A 20,961-nucleotide genomic window follows, 5' to 3' on the forward strand; every position below is an offset into this window, starting at 1 on the left:
AGTTCTGGGGAAGAAACTATTGGAATAAAAGGCTTTCTTGCACCTAGGGATCTCTACTGTAAATGGATGAGACTTAGTAGCTTGTCAGGTTTGTCGGGGGTAGTTACGTCGGGGAGGTACATGTGTTTGCAGTTCGTCAGAGCATTCACCATTAAAGTATTTGTAGAACAGGCAGAGGGATGCAACATCTCGTCGATGGGACAGAGGCTGAAGCCTAGATGACAGTTCAGGACCTATCAGGTTGGCGACTCTCTTTTGAACCCTGTCCAGGAGCGAGAGACAAGCAGCAGATGCACCAGCTCAGATGTGACAACAGTACTCCATGCATGGGCGAATGGTTGCCTAGGTATAGGATACTGTCAGGTGTAAGTAGTTTTCTAGCACGGTAGAGGGAGCCAACCTTCCTTGCAGCAGCCTTAGAAATGCTCTCAATGTATCTATTCCAGTTCATATTCCCTGTAAACGTTAGGCCGAGGAGTTTAAAAGAAGTACTTCCAGGCAATGTGTTCTTGACCATTGCTATTGGTGGTAGAGAAGGTTTCTTGTAGTTATTGAAGGAAACAAGCTTAGTCTTAGCAGCATTGAATGTGACCAACCATTTTTGTCCCCATTCCACTACGGATTGGAGGTCATCCTCTAGTGTTTCTGCCATTTCCTTGGATATGTGTCCATTTGTTTTCCCCTCATATCTGTTATAGAGAGTGGTGTCATCGGCAAATATACCCATCTCCGAAACAATTTTATCAGGGAGGTCATTTATGAATATCAGGAATAATAGAGGTCCAAGGATAGACCCCTGAGGTACTCCCGCATTTATGCCATATTGTTTGGATGTATGTCCGTCGAGGACAACTTTGATTTTTCTATTACTTAAGAAGGATTTAATTAAATTATGAATTCTTCCAGTGATTCCATATGATCTAATTTTCCTTAGAAGACCATCGTGCTATACCCTGTCAAAAGCCTTAGATATATCAAGAAGGGCCACCGCTCTACCCTCCCCTGTTTTATCCAATGAACGGTATATATGTTCAGAAACTACAGTTAAGATATCTGCTGTTGAACGGGCTTGCCTGAATCCATATTGTTTGTCAGTCAGGAGTTTAGCAGCTGTTATGTGCTGGACTAGGGCTTGATTAACTAAGGACTCAAATATTTTGGCGAAAAGCGGGAGGAGGCTAATGGGGCGATAATTTAGTGGGTCAGTTCTTTCACCAGAATTCTTGAAGACTGGTACCACAGAGGCGGTTTTCCAGCAGTCGGGAAAACAAGAATCGTTAAGGCATTTATTGCAAAGTTTGGAGAGAACTGGAGCAACCTCGGCAGAGCATTTTTTTAATAGCACAGCCGGGATGAGATCTGGTCCACATGCTTTTGAGGTGTCTAGGTTTTTTATAATAAGAATAAAATAAATAAAGTTATGTTGTTATATATATATATATATATATATATATATATATATATATATATATATATAACAACATAACGTCAATACAGATATATTTACATAATATATATTTGCATAATATATATTCATTTAAATATTTATATAAACTGTTCTTGGCCGTTAACATATATAAGTAACGCAAAGCAAAGATATCTTAGTTTTATTCTTTTTCTCAGTTTTAATTATTTTAATCTTATGAATTGACAGTACGTTGATAGGAAAACGTTTTCTAACACGTAAATAACGGACATTTTAAAATTGAAAACGTTTCATTATAACGTTTTATTTTTTTAAATCTTTTTTAATCGTCATATGTTTTCATTTTAAACTTTCATTTTTTGTTCATCCATTTTTAAAATTCACGTTTCAATCGTGTTTTTGAGTTTTTAATTTTTTAACTTTTTCAATATTCATTTATTCTTGGATTTCTTAATGAATTGGACATTTGAAATTGTATTAATTTTGTAAAGAAATCTCTACAAATTGACCAAATTTTCCATTTTTGACATAAACAAAAAAGAAATCATCCAACTTTTTATTGCCGTTTTCGTATTCAATTGTTTACAATGAAAGGTAAGATTGTTTTTCGATATTTTATTACTTTTAACAATGCAATGCATTTTACGTTAGTGTATTTTTATTTTATTATTCCTATGAACATCTCGAATTTCCTTTTACTGGATCAATTTGCTTAAAGAAATTTAAACGGTACAGAAATTGAAATGGTAAAATGTGTAGTTTTTCACTTTAAATGACTGTCGACTGTGAAGTAATTTCCAGGTTCAATATTTTAAATCGATTCCTCCAAAATTGTGTACATGGATTCATAGAAAGCAATTTACTATTTAAAAAATATTTTTCTTTTTGATTTTCTTTCGAAACTAAAATCCATTTGTTTTATAAATGGATCCGGAATTGAACAAACATTATTTTAACAAACCTTTTATTTGTTTCGAAAATAAAATGTCGAATTGGAGAGTTCAAAAGAAAACAACATGGCCGACAAGTATAAATGTTTGTAGTTTGTTTTGTTTTTATGATTTAAGCGATTATCGAGACTTCCCAGAGTTAAAAAAAAAGCTTAGATCAGTAAATGCACTAGCACCAGAAATTTAAACGGTAAAGAAATTGAAATGGTAAATGTATAGTTTTTCACTTTAAATTAATGTCGACTGTGAAGTCATTTCAACGTTCAATATTTTAAATCGGTTCCTCAAATTTTGTATAGGAATTCATAGAAAGCAATTTACTATCTAAAAAAATATTTTTATTTTTAATTTTCTTTGGAAACTAAAAATTTGGTACTTATGCAGAGAGTGATCCGTGCTGAAATAATAACGTTATTATTTAAAAAAGCCATTCTTAACATGGGGAGGGTGTTTTGTACCTATTCTGTACTTTAACCTTACAATTGAATAAACATATCATAAAACTTTAATTAAACGTGGAAATACGATTTTAGTGCGGATCACTCTCTGCATTAGCACCAAAAATTTATTTGTATTATAAATGGATCCAGAATTGAACAAACATTAATTTAACAAACCTTTTTCTCCTTTCAGATTAAATTATAATTTAACTTTTTGCTGCTTATACAAAATACAGACCGTGCTGAAATAGTAACGCTATTATTTAGAAACCCAGGTAAAACTATACAAACACCGTGACAGCGAATTAACCCTAACCCTAACCCTAAACCCTAACCCTAACCCTAATCCTAACCCTAACCCTAACGCTGTCACGGTGTTTGTATAATAATACCGAAACCCATGCTTAACATGGTGAGCGGGAACATAAAATATTCTGTAGTTTTATATAAAATTTAATAAACAAAAACCATAAGAATTGAATTCAACCTGAATATCTTATAAGTAAAAGGCAATAATCTGTAAAAAAAAAAAAATTCGGAATAAATGTTTCTAATTATTATTATTAAAAGAAAAGGCAGGAACATTTTTTACTAATGTTGTCATTCTCTTTGCGACAAAAATTGTTTATAAGGGAATTCGATGAATTAGGTAAGATTGTTTTTCGATATTTTATTACTTTTAACAATGCAATGCATTTTACGTCGGTGTATTTTTTTTATTTTATTGTTTTTCGATATTTTATTACTTTTAACAATGCAATGCATTTTACGTCAGTGTATTTTTTTTTTTATTCCTATGAACATCTCGATTTCCCCTTTACTGGATCAATTTGCTTAAAGAAATTTAAACGTTACAGAAATTGAAATGGTAAAATGTGTAGTTTTTCACTTTAAATGACTGTCGACTGTGAAGTAATTTCCAGGTTCAATATTTTAAATCGGTTCCTCCAAAATTGTGTACATGGATTCATAGAAAGCAATTTACTATTTAAAAAATATTTTTCTTTTTGATTTTCTTTCAAAACTAAAATCCATTTGTTTTATAAATGGATCCGGAATTATTTTATCAAACCTTTTTCTTTTTTTTCAAATTAAATTACAATTGAACTTTTTGGCGCTAATACAAAACCCGGACCGTGCTGAAATAGTAACGTTACAAACAAAAGATTTAAAATATATATGTATATATATATATATATATATATATATATATAACAAGTAGACGTATTTTAAAGTTTTATTTGTTTCGAAAATAAAATGTCGAATTGAAAAGAAAACAACATGGCCGACAAATATAAATGTTTGTTTTGTTTTTATGATTTAAGCGATTATCTAGACTTTCCAGAGTTAAAAAAAAAAATAGCTTAGATCAGTAAATGCACTAGCACCAGAAATTTAAACGGTAAAGAAATTGAAATGGTGAAATGTATAGTTTTTCACTTTAAATGGCTGTCGACTGTGAAGTAATTTCCAGGTTCATTATTTTAAATCGGTTCCTCCAAAATTTTGTACATGAATTTATAGAAAGCAATTTACTATCTAAAAAAATATTTTTATTAATTTTAATGTTCTTTGGAAACTAAAAATTTGGTACTTATGCAAAGAGTGATCGGTGCTGAAATAATAACGTTATTATTTAAAAAGCCATTCTTAACATGGAGAGGGTGTTTTGTACCTATTCTGTACTTTAACCTTACAACTGAATAAACATATCATAAAACTTTAATTAAACGTGGAAATACGATTTAAAAAAAATAGCGCGGATCACTCTCTGCATTAGCACCAAAAATTTATTTGTTTTCTAAATGGATCCAGAATTGAACAAATATTAATTTAACGAATCTTTTTCCCCTTTCAGATTAAATTATAATTTAACTTTTTACTGCTTATACAAAATACGGACCGTGCTGAAATAGTAACGCTATTATTTAGAAACCCATGCTTAACATGGTGAGCGTGAGCGGGAACATAAAATATTCTGTAGTTTTATATAAAATTTAATAAACAAAAACCATAAGAATTGAATTCAACCTGAACATCCCATAATAAGTAAAAGGCAATAATCTAAAAAAAAAAAAAAAAAAAAAAAAAAAATTCAGAATAAGTGTTTATTAAAGGCAGGAACATTTTTTTTTTTACTAATGTTGTCATTCTCTTTGCGACAAAAATTGATTATAAGGGAATTTGATGAATTAGCGTTTTTAGACTTATTTAATCAAGAAATGCAAGTTTTACGGTAACTTTTATTAAATTGTTAGGTGAAAGTACACAATATATACAACACACTCTCCATATTAAATAAGTTCCTGAGCAATAATTTATTATTTAAGCACATAACATAACATGCAAGATATTTTTTTTATATCCATATTTTTTTTTATTTTTTAAAATAAGTTCTGAAAAAAAAAGAACGTACTAATAAGAAAGAGATAAACCTTTGTAATAACGCGAGTTTTTTTTTTTTTTTTTTTTTTTTTTTGTCTCGAACATTTTATGACCTTTGCTGTATTTTCTTAAGAATTTAATGGCGCCGTCGTATGAAAAAACAATGAATTCAGGAATATCTTATGTAAAATCATGCATTACTGAAAAATGCTATTTATGTAACCATTTGAAAATGATTTTACTGTTATATAACTTGATAAAAATACTACGAAACAATTTGTTCAATTGTAAATTGTAATAACGTTATTATTTAGAAACCCAACCAGAAGATGTAGGGGACTCCATTTAACTATTTTGAACTTAAACTAACAATAAATACTATAAATTTGAATTTAACCTGAAACTCCTATCTAAAAAAAAAAAAAAAAAAAAAAATGGTTCGTAAACTGCAGAAGTTCCCTTAGAAAAGTTTCATTTGTTTTTTTTTAAATTTTTTTTGCTAACAATATACTGTAAAAATTGAATTTAATTTGAAAATCCGGCAGTCTTGCAGTTAAGTCCCGGCAAAGTTCGACAACTCTTCACATCAGTATTGTACACCGTCAAATCACGAATTATTAGTTTTAAAATAAAAAATAAGTAATTAATATAAAATATATAATTAATATAATTTCGACGAATTATTAAAAGGGTAAGATGACAATACACTTAAGAAATGTTTAATTTTCAAAGTTGATTTATTTTGTATAAATTCATATTTTGTTACGTGGTTCATTACTTCAGATTTTATTTTGTTCGTTTCTAAAAATTGTTTAATTTTTCTGTTAAATAAATAGTTATAAATATATAAAAATGTATATTTTGTTCATTTACTTTATTTAATCAAGTGCTTACTTACAATATTAAAATATTTTTTATATTAATTACATTTTTGGGTGTGTATTTACTGTACACATAGATTCGAAAAAGTTGTCAAAAAACAAATATATAACAAATAAATGTTATCAAAGGCAAGATAAGTCATTTTTCTACCTAACAAGATAATCCTTTAGTGTTTTTATTTAATGTAACATGTTTATTAGGCTCGGAAAAACCTACAATGTTTACCGATGTATCCGAAAATTGCAAATAGCGGGGCAGGGGCACTCTCTGGTAAACACGGTAAGCTTGGGAAAATGAGTTAAAACTCACAAAAATTAGAAACTCTCTCAATATATGTTACCATGACATAGGCTGACATATGTTCGGTGGGTTTTTAACAGTATTTTGTGTATTTTCTAGTTTTAACTCGTTTTCCCAAACTTACTGTGTTTACCAGAGAGTGCTTCTCCGTGCTCCGCTCCGCCGCCATTTGCAATTTTCAAATATATTGGTAAACATTTAATGTAAACATGTTACATTAAATAAAAACCCTAAAAAATTATCCAGTTTGGTAGAGAAGTAACTTATCTTTCCTTTGGTAACATTTATTTGTTATATATTTGTTTTTTGACAACTTTTCGAATCTGTGTACAGTAATACAAACTCACATTTTTTTTTTTTAAAACTAAATTTTATTTTAAAGCTAATAATTTGTAATATTCGTGATTTGACGGTGTAAAATACTGATGTGACCCTTCAAGAGTTGTCGAACTTTGCCGGGACTTAACTGCAAGACTGCCGAAAATCCCAACGAAAATAGGACGGTCTGTATTCAGCATACACTGAAGAAAAATATAGTATTTTAACAGAAATTAATGGCACCGTACTATGAAAAACAATGAATTCAGAAATATATTATATGGAATACGGCAGTACTACGAGGTGGGCAAAAAAAAAGTATATTATGAATTTTTAATCCGGAAAAATTCTATTTTGAAAACATAGATTTAATAAGTGTGCGGTTAAATAAAAACACTATTGGAAAAAAAACACACACAAAAAAAACATTAACTTTCGGTCCCTTTTCCTAGTTTCTTGGCAATTTGCATCGTGCAGGCATGTTCGTAATTTTGGAAAAGGAGGAGGTAACAACTGTTTGTTAATACGGAACTATTTTTAGCATCTGTAGTCGACCACAGGTGAATTGATATTAAGTAATAAGGAATTGTTGAAATAAATTATCGTATTTTTAGCAAAATGCGCAGTTATTATTTTTTTGTATCGATTCGTCAAAGTATTTCATGGTTAATAGTATATTAGTAATATTTGGCCACTAAAAGAAAATGAATTTATTTAAAGGTTTTTCGTAAAATTTTGGAAAATATTATTTTGCTAATCTGAAAGATAATTACTATAAACATATTTCAAACCTTATTTCAAATTATTTACGGTAAATGTTATCTTACGTTACAACAGAACACCGACCACTCTAATTTGTCTTTTTAGAGGTATTCGAGGTCGCTGACAACGAATCTGATAATCAAACCCGCCGCAAATTTACCGTCTGCATGGTATGAACCCCTAGACCTTGGGGCTATTTTGTGCCATTTCACCGCATTCGGTAGTGTTTTCTTACATGATATGTTCGCGTGCGAACGGGCGTAGTGGGGTGTCGTATTACATCGCGTAGGAATCTTTCAAATAAGAAAGTTAAAAAAAAAATGTTTTTTTTTTTTTAATTTATCAAAAAATAAAGTTTTTTACCGGCGGTTTGCAAAAAAAAAAAAAAAAAAAAAAAAAAAAACGTTGTCAGCGACCTCGAATACCCCTAAAAAACAAATTAGAGGTCGGTGTTCTATTGTGGCGTAAGGTAACAGTTACCTTATTTACATTAAAAGAAAACAAATCCAAAAAAGATTGGGCGTTTGTACAGGGTGACCCCCCCCACCACCAAATCAAACGGGCCCCGACTCTAATTAGGCTCCGTTTCTTAGTGTTTTGTCCGAATGAAATGAAACTTTGGTCATAACTAGTTTATTATATTCAAAACATCGGTGCCCGGAAAACTCGTCCCGGGGAAAACTCATTTCCGGAGAACTCGTACCCGGACCCCCCCCCCTTTTTATTAGGTAGGAAAACTGGTCCCTTATTGAATAAATATCGATTGAAAACACAATTCATTACCGTTCTTGAAGGAGATGCATCCCCATAATATTTTTTTAAATTTTTAACTCTTGCTTAAAAAAAATAAACTTGATCACGGAGTAAAGATACGAAAAACGAAACCAAATATTTATTTTAAAAAAATACTCTAGTTTTAACACTTTTGTGTCATTACGAAACAAAAATAAAGAAAGAAAACACGTATTATCCAAGAAAGCAATTATTTTATTTAGAAGAATTAATTTAGTTTAAATAATTCTTGTGTTATTACAAAACAAAAAAGAAAAAAAAAACATGGTCTTATGTAATTTTGGTACCGCGCTGAAATAATTTCGAAAGCCATTCTTAACATCGGGAGGGGAGCTCATCGTTTAAAAGTCATTTCGGGGGCACTTGTGCAGTACTTAAAGATATACAAATTTATTTTCTTTTGGGGGTGGGGGAGGCTCGTTTTAAAACTATATCTACCTCAGTATTTTCTTTAATTTTCGGACATTATTTTGTTCAAAATTATTTACTAAATAATGTCGAGTGCGACATTACTTGTTATTTCTTTTTAACTAAATAAACTCTTTCAAATAAGTTTAAACACCAAAAACTGACAAAGCTAGGTTGAAAACGAAAATTTAGAAAAATCAATTTAATTCTTTTTAAAAGAATAAGCATGTAAAAATATTAAAAATATTATGGGATGTGCATTATCTAAAAATATACCAATTTTCTTTTGGAGGAGGAGTCGTTTTAGAACTATATCTACCTTAATATTTTCTTTAATTTTCTATTTTTGAGCAACTATACTTCTAAGACGTGATCCACTTATGTCGGACATTTTTTGTTCATAAGTAACAGTCGACATTTTTTTTTTTTTTTTTAACTAAATAAACTGTTTCAAATAAGTTGAGACCGAAAACTTTCAAAGCTAGGTAGAAAATGAAAACTTAGAAAAAATAACTTAATATTTTTTAAAACCACAGTAAACAAGTAAAAGTATATATATATATATATATATATATATATATATATATATTAATATTATGGGATGTGTATTCTCTTTTAAAGACAATATCTTCAAAAACTGTCATAAAAAGTGTTTTCAATCGATATTTATTCAATAAGGGACCAGTTTTCCTACTTAGCAAAAGGGGTCGAGTTTTCCGGGTACGAGTTTTATGGAGACGTGTTTTCTGGGGGCGAGTTTTCCTAAATTCCAAAACATCAGATCAAAACGCTAGGGTCTTTGGCCTTTTTTCTCCGTTGACTGTAAAATGCTCAGAAAACAATTCATTCATGAATATATTATATGAAATATGGCATTACTATGAGGTATAAAAAAAGTATATTTATGAATTTTTTAATCCTGAAAAATGCTGTTTATGAAGACATTTAAAAATGATTTTACTATTATATAAATTAAAAACATTACGAAACAATTTGTTCAATTGTAAATTGAAATAGTAGCGTTATTAAGAAACCCAATCAGAAGAGGAACGGGTGCATTTCGAACTTAAACTAACAAACTATAAATTTGAATTTAACCTGAAACTCCTATCTGAAAAAAGAAGAAAAAAAACCGGTTCGTAAACTGCAGAAGTTCTAACAGAAAAGTTAGTTTTTGTTTTGTTTTTCTTTCTGACAATATACAGTAAACATTGAATATAATTTGAAACCCCTAACTAAAAATAGTACGGTCGGTATTCTGTATATGCTGAAGAAATTTTTACAGAAATTAATGGCGGCGTCGTATGAAAAACAATAAATTCAGAAATATATTAAATGGTATGCGGTATTACCATTGGGTGTTAAAAAAAAATATTTATACTATTTTTTAAAGTTGTACAGTTTTAATATTTGTAAATTATTATTTATTAAGTGTAGGGTACTTTGTTTAATTTTCACAGTTGTTTTATTTTCGGAAGTCTTGCAGTTAAGCCCGGCAAATTCGAAAGTAAGCCCGACAACTTTAGAAGTATCACATCCGTATTTACACCGTCAAATCACGATATAAGGAATTATTAAAGTTTTAAAACATAAAATTACAAAAAAAAAAAAAAAGAATAAAAAATATTTTTTTAAATTATTTAAATATTTTATTATTTTCTTTTATTACGCACAGCAAAGTTTCACGGTTTTTAAAAACAAATATTTTTTTTTAAAATTAATTTGAGGATAAAACTATCGGGTTTGTAACACACAGATTCGAAAAAGTTGCCAAAAAACAAATATATAACAAATAAATGTTATCAAAGGCAAGATAAGTTACTTTTCTACCAAACTGGATATATTTTTCGTGTTTTTATTCAATGTAACATGTTTATTCAGCTCGAAAAACATAGTGTGTACCGTACGGTGCTCGGTAAAAATGGCACCGGTAGAAATGGCACTGGTAAAAATGGCACCGGTAAAATTGGCACCGGTAAAAATGGCACAAGTGAATAACTAGGTAAAAATGGCACCAAAAGATGCTACTGAAGCTATGGGGTCCCAAATTCTAACCTCATTTGGGGTTTTGTAAAAGTTCCTATTTTCTTGCTGTCAACGAGGGCAGAGTTAGACACAAGGTCGATTTTTAATATCTAGCCCCCACCCCCAAAAAAGGGGCCGTTTTCATCGGAACAAAAGATTACAATTACCTCAGTTTATCTAAAGGTTCTTATTTAATTGCATTATTAATTCGCCAGGGCAAAGTTAGACACAAGGTTGGTTTTAAATCTGGGGAATATCCAGCTCCCCAGAAAGGGGCATTTTCGATCGGAACAAAAAATTACAATTACCTCAGTTTAGAAGCATTGTTTATCTAAAGGTTCTTATTTAATTGCACCCCAAACACAATGTCGGTTTTTAATCTGGTGACTATCTAGCTCCTCAAAATGTGGTACTTAGGACTAATGAATCGCAACTTATCAAGGATAAAACACTCGAGGATAAGGGTTAATGTGGAAGTTTTCAATTCCACTAAACAAAATGCATGTTTTCTGGACAAGTTGTAGTTGTATTTTTGGGTTCTTTTTTCATAATGAATCGCTAGGTATCAAGGATAAAACACACACGGGGATAAGTTTTTTTTCCCTAAAACAAAACAAAATAAAAATGATCCAGAAAAGATGCACTTTGTTTAGTGTAATTAAAAGCTCCCTGGTTGACACTTATCCTCGACTGGCTTTTATCTTTGATAAAAGAAAAAAACTAATTTTGGTGCACTCTAAATTTATTTTATCATTGAATGTATTTTATCGTTGATAAGTTGGGCTTTGCCATTTTTTCTTATTTATCCAAAACTGCTATTATTGAATAAATATTGAACTCTGGAATGTTTCTGTTGAACTCGAGAATCTGCACAGAATTTCTGTCGGAGGTTGCATCGACTGATACGTTAACAAAGTGTAGTATCACTTCTGATGCTACACTCCGCCTATTATCTCCCCGTTCAATGAAGAATTAATAAATCCTTTCAGACTGAGACAATTTTAATTTTTGTTCTGATCTAGAGTTCCTCTTGTAGGAGAGCTGGATATTGCCCACATAAAAAAAAAACGACATTGTGTCTAACTTTGCCCTCTTGGGGAAGCAAGTAAATAGGAATACTCAAGATGAGAATAGTAGTCCAAAGCTGGACTGGGAACAGTAACACAAAATTCTCAAAGCTAAACTGTATCAATGTTGTTAATTACCAAAAATAGTTTTATTGCCTTATTAACAAATTCAACAGACACATAAACTAAAGTGAAAGATAACGTGTTGTCGCGTATACGTGCGAAAAGGTTTTATGACCAATTCATCTCACAGTTTCATGCTCACAGTTGAGTATGAAACCGTTCTGGGGGACATTTCTGGGGTCAATCGGTCACTGAGTATATTTCTGACATGAAATTATAAACTGATTCCAATATAAATAAAACTTACTGACCAAATATGACAGAGTTCAGTTTTGACTCACTAAAATAGGTACTTATACATGTTTGACACCCCGAGAGTACAAACAACGTTGAAATAATAACTATTTAGAAAACCATTCTTAACATGGAGGTGGGGTGAACTATTTTGCACTTTCACCTAACAATTTAATGAAATAAAAGTAACATTATTTTTTGTTAAAGTTCATATTTCTTTCGGTATCAAACATCCATAAGTACAATACGTTCGTTTGTTTACAAAATAAAAAAGTTTATTTCCGCACCAAGGGGAGAGGTCATTGAATATTTAGGCTGTGAACTATAAGACTCAACGCACAAGGAGTACTTAATTTTAAAGTATAAAAATGTATCGAACTATAATTTTAAAGTTTTAATATTTCTTTTTAATGAGTGATTCATAATTGAAAAAAAATATGCTAAAAACATTTATAGATTGTTTATAGTATTTTTTTTGGGGGGGTTACATTAAGGTTGTATAAAATGTATCAAAATATAATTTTAATTCATCAATGTAGTAATTTAAAAAACATGAAATATTTATGAAGAAACTTCTTTATATTTGAGTTTCATAAAGGGGTCGATAACTCGCCTCCATTGCCGACATGTTGCAATGCAGGAGTTCCATAAAAAAGAAACAACACTAAGTGTACATAAATTACGAGGAACGAATAACATAATGTTGATTTCTGATTTCAATATCAGAGAATTTAGGAAAACTCGTCCCGGGAAAACTCGTCCCGGGAAAACTCGTCCCGGGAAAACTCGTCCCGGGAAAACTCGTCTCGGGAAAACTCGTCTCGGGAAAACTCGTCTCGGGAAAACTCGTCCCCTTTCGCTAGGTAGGAAAACTGGTCCCTAATTGAATAAATATCGATTGAAAACACATTTTATGATCGTTCTTGAAGGAGATATTGTTTTTTTTAAAATAAACTATAGCCCCCCATAATATTTTTAAAAAAAATATTTTTACTTATTTAATGTTTTTTTTTTGTTTTTTAAATAAAATCGATTTTCTAAGTGTCCGTTTTCTACCTAACTGGCTAAGTTCTTAGTGGTCTAACTTATTTTAAAGCGTTTATTATGTTCATACAAAGTTAATTACAAATTATTTTTTGTTCTTATTTTAACGAATGTTTTTTGGAGTCATAAAAACAATAAAAAAAACAAAACCCAAAAATTAAAAAACAGGGAGCGATTCGATTCTTCGTTACGCTTTTGGTTTTGTTTTTTAATTATGATAGTTTTTTGTTGTTATGTTTTTGTTTTCTGTCATACCAAATGCACTCATGCGTTATTTAAAATTATGATTTTTATCAATTATCAACATTTATTGTCGTCCTGTCAAATTTTGCAAAAATTAACTAATAAATTAAAAGCGAAATATTTTTTGACGCGAGAGATGCCATGTGCTAACAATCTCTCGTTAACTCATTTTTAATTTTTTAAATTTTTACTTCAAAATTCTAAAATCAATCATTAAGAGAGAAAGTAATCACTAAATAAATTTATTAATCAATTTTATTGAAAACTCCGCTATCGTTTATCAAGAATCTTTTTAATTTCATTTTTTGTTGGTTGCTTTTCGAAGGGAGATATAGGTTTTATCGCCCCCCCCTCTCTCTCTAAATTATATTTTAAAAAATATTAAAATTTATTATTTTCTTTTTAAAACCAAATCTCTCTTAGTAATTTCTTTAATTTTCTATGTTTTAGCGATTATCAAGACCCCCTAAGCATTATTTCTCGTTCTCCCGTAACACTCGACCGACATGTTTTTTGTTTGTTTTCTGTTTTTTTTTCTTTACCAAATAAACGATTCCATATAAATAAACAACATAGTCGGCGAGGTAGAAAAATCGATTTTACCCTTTTATAAACAACAGTATATAAGTAAATTCTTTTTATATTAATATAAAAACAAATATGCGGTCTCGTTTATGAACATAATAAACGCTTTTATTAAAAACACAAAAAAAAACATTAAACAAGTAAAAATATTTTTTTAAAAGTATTATGGGGGGGGGGCTATAGTTTATTTTAGAAAACAATATCTCCTTCAAGAACGATCATAAAATGTGTTTTCAATCGATATTTATTCAATAACGGACCAGTTTTCCTACCTAGCGAAAGGGGACGAGTTTTCCGGAGACGAGTTTTCCCGGAGACGAGTTTTCCCGGAGACGAGTTTTCCTGGAGACGAGTTTTCCTGGAGACGAGTTTTCCCGGAGACGAGTTTTCCGGAGACGAGTTTTCCCGGCACCAATATCAGAAGCAGTCATCAAATGGACTGTTCCTCGCTATAATTGTTTATGCCTAAGTTATTTTGTTTGTATTTTTGAAAAATATATAAACTGCTTATTTTTATTTTATTTTTACTTTTAGCATATCTTGCGTTTGGTAGCATTTATTTGTTGTATATTTTACTTTTTCATTTTGTTGTCTATAGTAATAAATGTTCGATAATTCTTATTTTTAAGGCATTTATTAGTATAGACATCGAATCGAATATATGATAAAGAAACAAATAAATAGAAGGACCATTTATAGACTTGCACCAAATATATATTTTTTTTTAAATCCCGAAAAACAATGTAAAAACATTAATTATTAATGAAAACAAATTTCGAAGATAATTAGCGAAAATGAAGTTGTGCTAAGATTTTCAAAACTTTCAGAAATAACTCCCTTGTTACGATTCGAACTCTTCGTTTTTTTATTTAGCAAATCTCAATTCTCGTTAATTGTATTCCAAATTTATGTTCATTACTATTTAATTGCATAGTTTTTCGTAATTTTTGGATATGTCCATAAGTGTTGCATGGTAATTAAGTGTATACCATTGGTTTTACTTGAAAGTTTCTATAATGCAGAGTACACAATTTTGGGTGCACAAACTTTAAAAAAATATTTGCCAGCCATTGTTTATGAAAAATTTCAATTTAGCATTCCTATCTCTGGCATAAAAATATTTTTGTCCAGAATTCCCCTAAATTCTAAACAAACACCAATGTGTGTCTAGATTAGTGATCTTTTAAACAAACGCATTTAAGAAGAAAGAATTTCGTACTTACCTGTCGTGTCAAAATTATAAATTTAAAAAAAATACGAAAAAATATCCAGTAAAATGATAGTAGAATAGAAAGTAAAATTTGTCGAAAATTGTTTGGTTGTTTTAAAAATGGAATGAAAATAAAAATTTCGTTTCGTTTTCATCTTTACTTTAATTTCAAATTGCTCTAGTCTTACATTTTGCTTAAATGGTTGAAAAACTAAATTCTTTTCAAGTAAGGAAGTTTAGATTTCTTAAAACATGCCTTCTACCTTTCATTCATACAGAAAGAGCTCCAATAGTTTCTCCCCCAGAACTGCAAGACTTCGGAACTCCCTTCCGGGATTCCGGTTTCCCAACTGTACTGATATGCAGAAGTTCCAGTGTAATGTGAACAAAAATCTTGCTATTCATCTCTCTTCCTAATGCCCCTGCAACTTATGTCCCCGATAATAGCCTCCTACTTCAATGTGGAAATGTGCTTTGTTTGGGGTGAAAATTTATTAAAAAATTAAGATATTCATCGCAGTTATGATTGTATCAATATAAAAGATATTCATCATAGTTATGATTGTATCAATATAAAAGATATTCATCATAGTTATGATTGTATCAATATAAAAGATATTCATCATAGTTATGATTGTATCAATATAAAAGATATTCATCATAGTTATGATTGTATCAATATAAAAGATATTCATCATAGTTATGATTTTATCAATATAAAAGATATTCATCATAGTTATGATTGTATCAATATAAAAGATATCCGTCATAGTTATGATTGTATCAATATAAAAGATATTCATCATAGTTATGATTGTATCAATATAAAAGATATTCATCATAGTTATGATTGTATGAATATAAAAGATATTCATCATAGTTATGATTGTATCAATATAAAAGATATTCATCATAGTTATGATTTTATCAATATAAAAGATATTCATCATAGTTATGATTGTATCAATATAAAAGATATTCATCATAGTTATGATTGTATCAATATATAAGATATTCATCATAGTTATGATTGTATCAATATAAAAGATATCCGTCATAGTTATGATTGTATCAATATAAAAGATATTCATCATAGTTATGATTGTATCAATATAAAAGATATTCATCATAGTTATGATTGTATCAATATAAAAGATATTCATCATAGTTATGATTGTATCAATATAAAAGATATTCATCATAGTTATGATTGTATCAATATAAAAGATATTCATCATAGTTATGATTGTATCAATATAAAAGATATTCATCATAGTTATGATTGTATCAATATAAAAGATATTCATCATAGTTATGATTTTATCAATATAAAAGATATTCATCGCAGTTATGATTGTATCAATATAAAAGATATTCATCATAGTTATGATTGTATCAATATAAAAGATATTCATCATAGTTATGATTGTATCAATATAAAAGATATTCATCATAGTTATGATTGTATCAATATAAAAGATATTCATCATAGTTATGATTTTATCAATATAAAAGATATTCATCATAGTTATGATTGTATCAATATAAAAGATATCCGTCATAGTTATGATTGTATCAATATAAAAGATATCCGTCACATTTATGATTGTATCAATATAAAAGATATCCGTCACATTTATGATTGTATCAATATAAAAGATATCCGTCACATTTATGATTGTATCAATATAAAAGATATCCGTCACATTTATGATTGTATCAATATAAAAGATATCCGTCACATCTATGATTGTATCAATATAAAAGATATCCGTCACATTTATGATTGTATCAATATAAAAGATATCCGTCACATTTATGATTGTATCAATATAAAAATATTCATCATATTTATGATTGTATCAATACTGTATAACCATGTTGCAAATTTAATTGCTTCCACTGCATGAATTCCTACATATCCCGTCTTCCATTAACAATAAATGCATAGAAATGCCCTTTTTAACCACTTTGAAGGGTGCAATTTTTCAGTAGATATATAACCTACTACACAACCGATTAACACTAACTACACAGGCGGGGTCGCAGAAATACCTGGTTTAGCAATCAAGCGCGAGGCAAACGCTCTCGGCTCTGATGGACCCGTAGATCTTCCCAGGTCATTTCTCTTGGAGAAGGAAGACTGAAGCTAAACATAGGGGAGGGAGGCCTCTTCAGTCCTGGACAAGCTTCCTAGAGCTGGTGACGTAAAGAAATTACCGGTCGGCAAACCTAAACTGCTTAAGGGGAAATACTATCTATTGCCCGGCTTTCATAGTCCTTATTTGCCTATTAGCCAGGTGTAAAGGTGCTATCACAGGCATACGTCATAATCACGCAGTGGTCGACCTTGTTTTCTGACTATATGTCCGTAGCACTTAGAGCGGCTGCTCCATCAACAGCTGTATAATATCGGGATGTTTGTAGTGCCATGTCGCGCATGGAAAAGGACCCTGCACTCATTCTCTGTGGGCTTTCATGGGGCTACAATCCTGTAGGCAAAGACAGCTGATCTTCTTGTATTGTATGTCTGATATTCTGCAAAATCACTCGTCCAACAACCCCCACTCACCCTAAAACTTTAAATTAAATAAAATAAGATGACAGTTCAATTAAAAATTACGTTTAAACCAGGACCAAACTCCAGAAAAACTAACCAGCCTCATCCTTTGTGGCTTGCATTTACGAATATGCGCGGGCTTAGAACTAAGATGACGCTGAATCATTTCTCCTAGTAGACGTCCTGGATATCTTAGCATTAAGTGAAACTAACCCACACCCCATTTCCTCTGACCATTTTAACAGTCTGGTTATCTCCCACACTGCTGTAAGGACTCAGACGTCCATATGCACGGGCTTGGAGTCTATATTCGTAACACTAGAGAAACTAAACAAGAATCAGACGACCAGGCCTATATGAAAGATATTCATCATAGTTATGATTGTATCAATATAAAAGGTATTCATCATAGTTATGATTGTATCAATTTAAAAGGTATTCATCATAGTTATGATTGTATCAATTTAAAAGATATTGATCGTAGTTATGATTGTATCAATATAAAAGATATTGATCGTAGTTATGATTGTATCAATATAACAGATATTGATCGTAGTTATGATTGTATCAATATAAAAGCGAAATCTCCAAATAATTTTTTTAAAACAGTAAAACAAATTCCATAAGGATGAAAATTACAAATATTTGAATACAAATCACTTAAAATGATATTGGCAATAAATAATAAAATTCAATTTATTTTTTATTTGCAGATGTTCCTGCTTGAACGCGTGTGTTGAATCTGAACGAGTCTATATTTTCTTTGACATTTCCTACAGAGAAAATCATATTCGTGTTTGAAGATTGATTTGCCACAGATGACAGTTTCTATCTTATATTTCTCAGAAAAAATTGAATAATTTGTCATAAAAATATTGTTATTCTTGTTTCTCAAATTAATTACTGAAAAATTCAAGTACACGGTATATGATAAACCACACTGAGAATTGGTGTGAAATTTCTTGTTCTGATAAACCAAATCTAGAGATGAATATAAGTACTAACACTGGAGAAAAGCCAGATCCTTGGGAACAATGGGAACGTTGCTTTTCTGAGAAACCAAATCTAGCTATGCATATGAGTACTCACACTGGAGAAAAGCCAGATCCTTGGGAACAATGGGAACATTGCTTTTCTGAGAAACCAAATATAGCGATGCATATGAGTACTCACACAAGAGAAAAGCCATATTCTCGTGAACAATATCAATATTCCCGTCCTGAGAAACCAAATCTAGCGACGCATACGAGTACTCACACTGCAGAAAAGACATATTCTCAGGAACAATGTAAATTTTCAAGTTCAGAGAAACCAAATCCAGAGATGCATATGAGTACTGACACTGAAATGCCATATTCTCGTGAACAATGGGGATATTCCCGTCCTGAGGAACCAAATCTAGCGATGCATATGAGTACTAACACTGGAGAAAAGCCAGATCCTTGGGAACAATGGGAATATTGCTTTTCTGTGAAACCAAATCTAGCGATGAATATGAGTACTCACACTAGAGAAAAGCCATATTCTCGTGAACAATCTCACTATTCATCTTCAAATAAATCAGATCTAACGAAACATATAAAAACTCACTCTGGGGAAAAGCCATATTCTTGTGAAGTATGTCAATATTCATTTTCATATAAATCAAAACTAACAAGACATATAAAAACTCACTCTGGGGAAAAGCCATATTCTTGTAAAGTATGTCATCATTCATATTCAACTAAATCAAATCTAGAGAGACATATACAAATTCACACTGGAGTAAAACCATATTCTTGTGTACTATGTCAATATTCATGTTCAGATAAATCAAACCTAAAGAAACACATAAGTACTCACTCTGGAGTAAAACCATATTCTTGTAAATTATGTGATTATTCATGTGCACGCAAACCATGTCTAGTGAACCACATGAGATTACACGTTAGGGGAAACCCATATCCTTGTAAAAAATGTGTATATTCATGTTTTCGTAAATCAGATCTAACGAAACATATGAACCACCATAAAATGTGAAAACCATATTCATGTGAACAATTTTAATATTAAAGTTCTCGTAAACAAAATCTTTCTACACGTTTCAGAACTCACACTTGATAATCTTGTAAACAATGCTTCCTTTAATATTTTCATTTTTGTTTTTTGAATGTTTTAATTTTGTGAGCTGACCTTCACTATTTCCATTTTGCATCCCATAACACCTGCCATATTCTCCCGCTCTTTTTTGAATGGCATCTTTCCCTTTTTTTGCAATTAGGACGCCATCTTGAATTCTTTGTTTTCAAAACGCAAATTCTAAAGAATTCTAAAGATTTTTTAAAAAATATGTTAGGATTAAATTTTATTGATTAAATTTAGCATGTTTCTTTACTTGTTGCCTTCGTTATATCTACGTAAGATTTCCGTGTTTTAGTGAACCCGCATATTAGTTTTATAGCACGTCCGTTTTACGGAATTTTAATATTCTTTAATTTATTTTCAGTTAACACTAAGCTAACTGTAGGTTTCTTGAGACACTTACTCCCAGATAATTTTATATATTTTTAAATTCCCGATAAATTTATTCTTCTACCGTGAATTAATTCCCTCAAATATTAGTATTTCATTGCTATCAAATAATTTACCTATTTTAAGGATTAACTTTATTTGATAACATATCATTATAAATAAATGGGATATTGAATAATTTATCAATATTTCGGCCCTCCACGTGGCATAGTCGTGCCCCCGGATTTGAGGTTAGTTTATTTTTCCCAACCGACCAAATTAAAGTTGGGTATTTAATTATTTTAGTTTTACCTGACATTGGTTCTGTCCGTAGTTAAACAAATATTTATGCTGCATTTTTATTTGTGTAAAAAAAAAATGTTTCTTCTATCCTCAGTCGGAGAAAGATTAATTAGTTCTCTCCCACATCAATACGGCCTAGTGTGTCTCGTGTGTGGACAAGAAGAAAATTTTTAATTTGACTAATTTTAATTTTATGTCAAGTCTAAACATTAGTTTTAATGCACACTTGCTGTGTAACCTGGTTAGTTAGCAGTTTTGGCAAGCACTGCTCTGTGATGTTCCTTGGCATTAGTTCGCTTAATTCCTTTTTGCTGAAATTTTTAGAAGCTTCATCATGTCAGGTGCGTCATCATTCAGCAATCTTGTAACTTTGAGGCAGCTTGCTATTGATAACATTGTCCTAGTGCTGACCGC

General features: G+C 30.5%; 1 protein-coding gene across 1 annotated transcript; it reads left to right on the top strand.

The window, feature by feature from the left end:
* Positions 1–1,590: 1,590 nt before the first annotated feature.
* On the top strand, positions 1,591–20,284 carry LOC145248678 (uncharacterized). Its single transcript, XM_080110337.1, has 2 exons — positions 1,591–2,020; positions 18,468–20,284. The coding sequence occupies exon 2, from the start codon at positions 18,682–18,684 to the stop codon at positions 19,771–19,773; it is 1,092 nt and encodes a 363-aa protein (XP_079966463.1). The 5' UTR covers positions 1,591–2,020; positions 18,468–18,681; the 3' UTR covers positions 19,774–20,284.
* The last annotated feature ends 677 nt before the right edge of the window (positions 20,285–20,961 follow it).

The sequence above is a fragment of the Euprymna scolopes genome, chromosome 27, assembly GCF_053919585.1.
Source record: "Euprymna scolopes isolate OS-2025 chromosome 27, ASM5391958v1, whole genome shotgun sequence".
NCBI lineage: Eukaryota > Metazoa > Mollusca > Cephalopoda > Sepiida > Sepiolidae > Euprymna > Euprymna scolopes.